The 2,518-nt window shown below is 15.2% G+C and overlaps 1 protein-coding gene across 1 annotated transcript, besides 3 other annotated features; it reads right to left on the reverse strand. All coding sequences in view use genetic code 6, as the record gives it.

Annotated features, from left to right (window-relative positions):
* Positions 1 to 1,211: 1,211 nt before the first annotated feature.
* Positions 1,212 to 1,247: a microsatellite.
* Positions 1,248 to 1,609: 362 nt separating this feature from the next.
* Positions 1,610 to 1,667: a microsatellite.
* A 326-nt stretch (positions 1,668 to 1,993) lies between these two features.
* On the reverse strand, positions 1,994 to 2,518 carry IMG5_082100 (zip zinc transporter family protein, putative; the record flags this gene model as incomplete). Its single annotated transcript, XM_004036401.1, has 2 exons — positions 1,994 to 2,391; positions 2,500 to 2,518. The coding sequence occupies 2 exons, from the start codon at positions 2,516 to 2,518 to the stop codon at positions 1,994 to 1,996; spliced, it is 417 nt and encodes a 138-aa protein (XP_004036449.1).
* Positions 2,153 to 2,178: a microsatellite.

Consider the following 2,518-nt stretch of genomic DNA (forward strand, 5'->3'; position numbering starts at 1 on the left):
TCCTTCATCCATTTATGAATTAGTACAGCTCCGAATATTACTAAACATTTTATCCAATCTTTTTCAAGTCCAATAGCCAATCCTTCTAATATAGCATTAAATCCAAACGATATTTATAATAAATATGGTTTCAAGCAGTTTTAAGAATTTTTTTATTTATTTCTTTTTCTGTATTTTCTTCTTAATTACTTTATTTCGATATACTCATTTTTAAAGATATTTCATCTTTATTTTATAAGATTATAGTTGAAGATTTACTTTTTTTTAAATCAATATTTTAATCCAAATTAATTTATTAAGATTGCATTAATTAAATTTCTTATAATACATTTTTTTTATAACTTTATTTATCTTCAATTTGTTATTAATTATTATCATTTAATATTTATTCTTTAATATAATAATTTTGATTAATAAACTACTATGATTTTAAATCATCATCAATTAAATAATCTTTAATCGAATTATATCCCGTAATAACTTTATCTATAAGGAGCATTAATGAAAAAGTGCAAACAATTACAAAAAACGACCACGGAAATTTTTTAACATAGATCTTTTTATCTTCGGTAATAGGAATTTCAAATTAAAAACTATTTTCATGTAATAAATCGTAAAGTTCTTTCAATTCTTCCATTTATTATTTTTCTAGCTCTTCTAAATCTTCTTTGTTTAGCATATGTATATTTTATTTTAATTATTAATATAAATGATCTACTATTTCATTATACATTAGATCTATTTCCTCTTTTTATTATTAAATAATTTTTTATTTTTTTTATTTTTTATATTCCGCATTTAAATATTTTAATCTTTCTTAGTAATGTTAATTTAAATTTTCTTAGGATTAAGGAATCATATATAATACTCCTATTGATAAAAATAAACCCCCTGTAAATGCAGATGATAAAGATATTAATCGAGTATTTTCTTTATATTATTTTACATGTAAAGGTATACTTCCGGTCAATAATATCATAAAAAATATTGAGAACATAGATGTTAGTTTTAAAAAGATATATTTCATTTTTATTTAAAATTAAGTTTTATTATAATTATTATTTTATTCTTAATAATTTATATTTTATAAATTATTTTTATGCCATTTAATAATGAAAAAACTAAAAAATATAAATATAAATCAATATTATACGATATAAATAAAATATATATATATATCTTTTGTATAATAATTTATATATGTTCGTGTATTTATTTATTTTATTTTATTTATTTAATTATTATTTTCAATAAAATAAAAATGAAATTAATAAAATAACGATATAGAATAAATAATTCTTATTTTGATATTTTAAAGAATTATAATTAGAAAGGATATTTAAATTTTATTTATTAAGTATCATTTTCATTTTTAAATTCAAATAAAAACCATAATCTTATATATTAAAATTATATTATATTTAGATTAATTAATTATTATAATTTTAAACACTAATTAATTATAATTTTGTATTTTTTAAAAAATATATATCAATTAGATATTATATCTATTTAAAAAATTAATTAAATATATATTATATATATAAAGTTATATTTATTATATTTACATATTTATCTATTTATTTTATTTTTAAAATAAATTTTATTTATATATATATATATTATAAACAAGCAATATAAATATTTAAACAAAATATAATATATATATCATAAATTTAACAAATAAATAGAAAGAAGAAATATTATATTTTAAATATTTTTTATTTAAATCTAATTATTTATATCTTTAATAATTTTATAATGAAATATATTTTAAAAGAAAATTTAAAAATTATTTTATATTTTTATATTTTTAATGTGTAAAATAATTTATTTAATAAAAATTAAAATAAAAAAATAATATATATATGTATATGTATCTATATTAATTTTATATATTATAATTTTTTTCATTAATATTTTTTTTCTTTTATATACCAAAAATCATTAAATAAACATTTTTTATAATTTTTAAAAATTTTATAAATTAAATTCAACGTTCTTGATTTATATATTATTCTAAAAACCAAAAACAGCTTCCTATTCCTACCGCAATTAAAAATGTAAAAAATTTTAAAAACCTATATTTTATATTATTAAATTCTTCTTCTAAAATTATAATAGTAGTAATATAAAAGAATGTACCAGCACTAATACTCATATAAATACTCATATAAAATTTTTCTGAATCACATAAAATCCATCCAATCCCTATACCTATTGTATTCATAATAGCAAAAATAATAATCATTATAGTAGTTACTTTTTTATTGATATTAGATTTTCTCATATAATTTCCTAAAGTTAATCCTTCAATCCATTTATGAATTAGTACAGCTCCGAATATTACTAAACATTTTATCCAATCTTTTTCAAGTCCAATAGCCAATCCTTCTAATATAGCATTAAATCCAAATGTTATTTATAATAAATATGGTTTCAAGCAGTTCTGTGATATTTTTTCATTTTTTTATTAAAGTATATTTTATATTTAATTACTTTATTTCGATATACTCAT

The sequence above is a fragment of the Ichthyophthirius multifiliis genome (genome assembly GCF_000220395.1).
Source record: "Ichthyophthirius multifiliis unplaced genomic scaffold scaff_1120509250564, whole genome shotgun sequence".
NCBI classification, from domain to species: Eukaryota; Ciliophora; class Oligohymenophorea; order Hymenostomatida; genus Ichthyophthirius; species Ichthyophthirius multifiliis.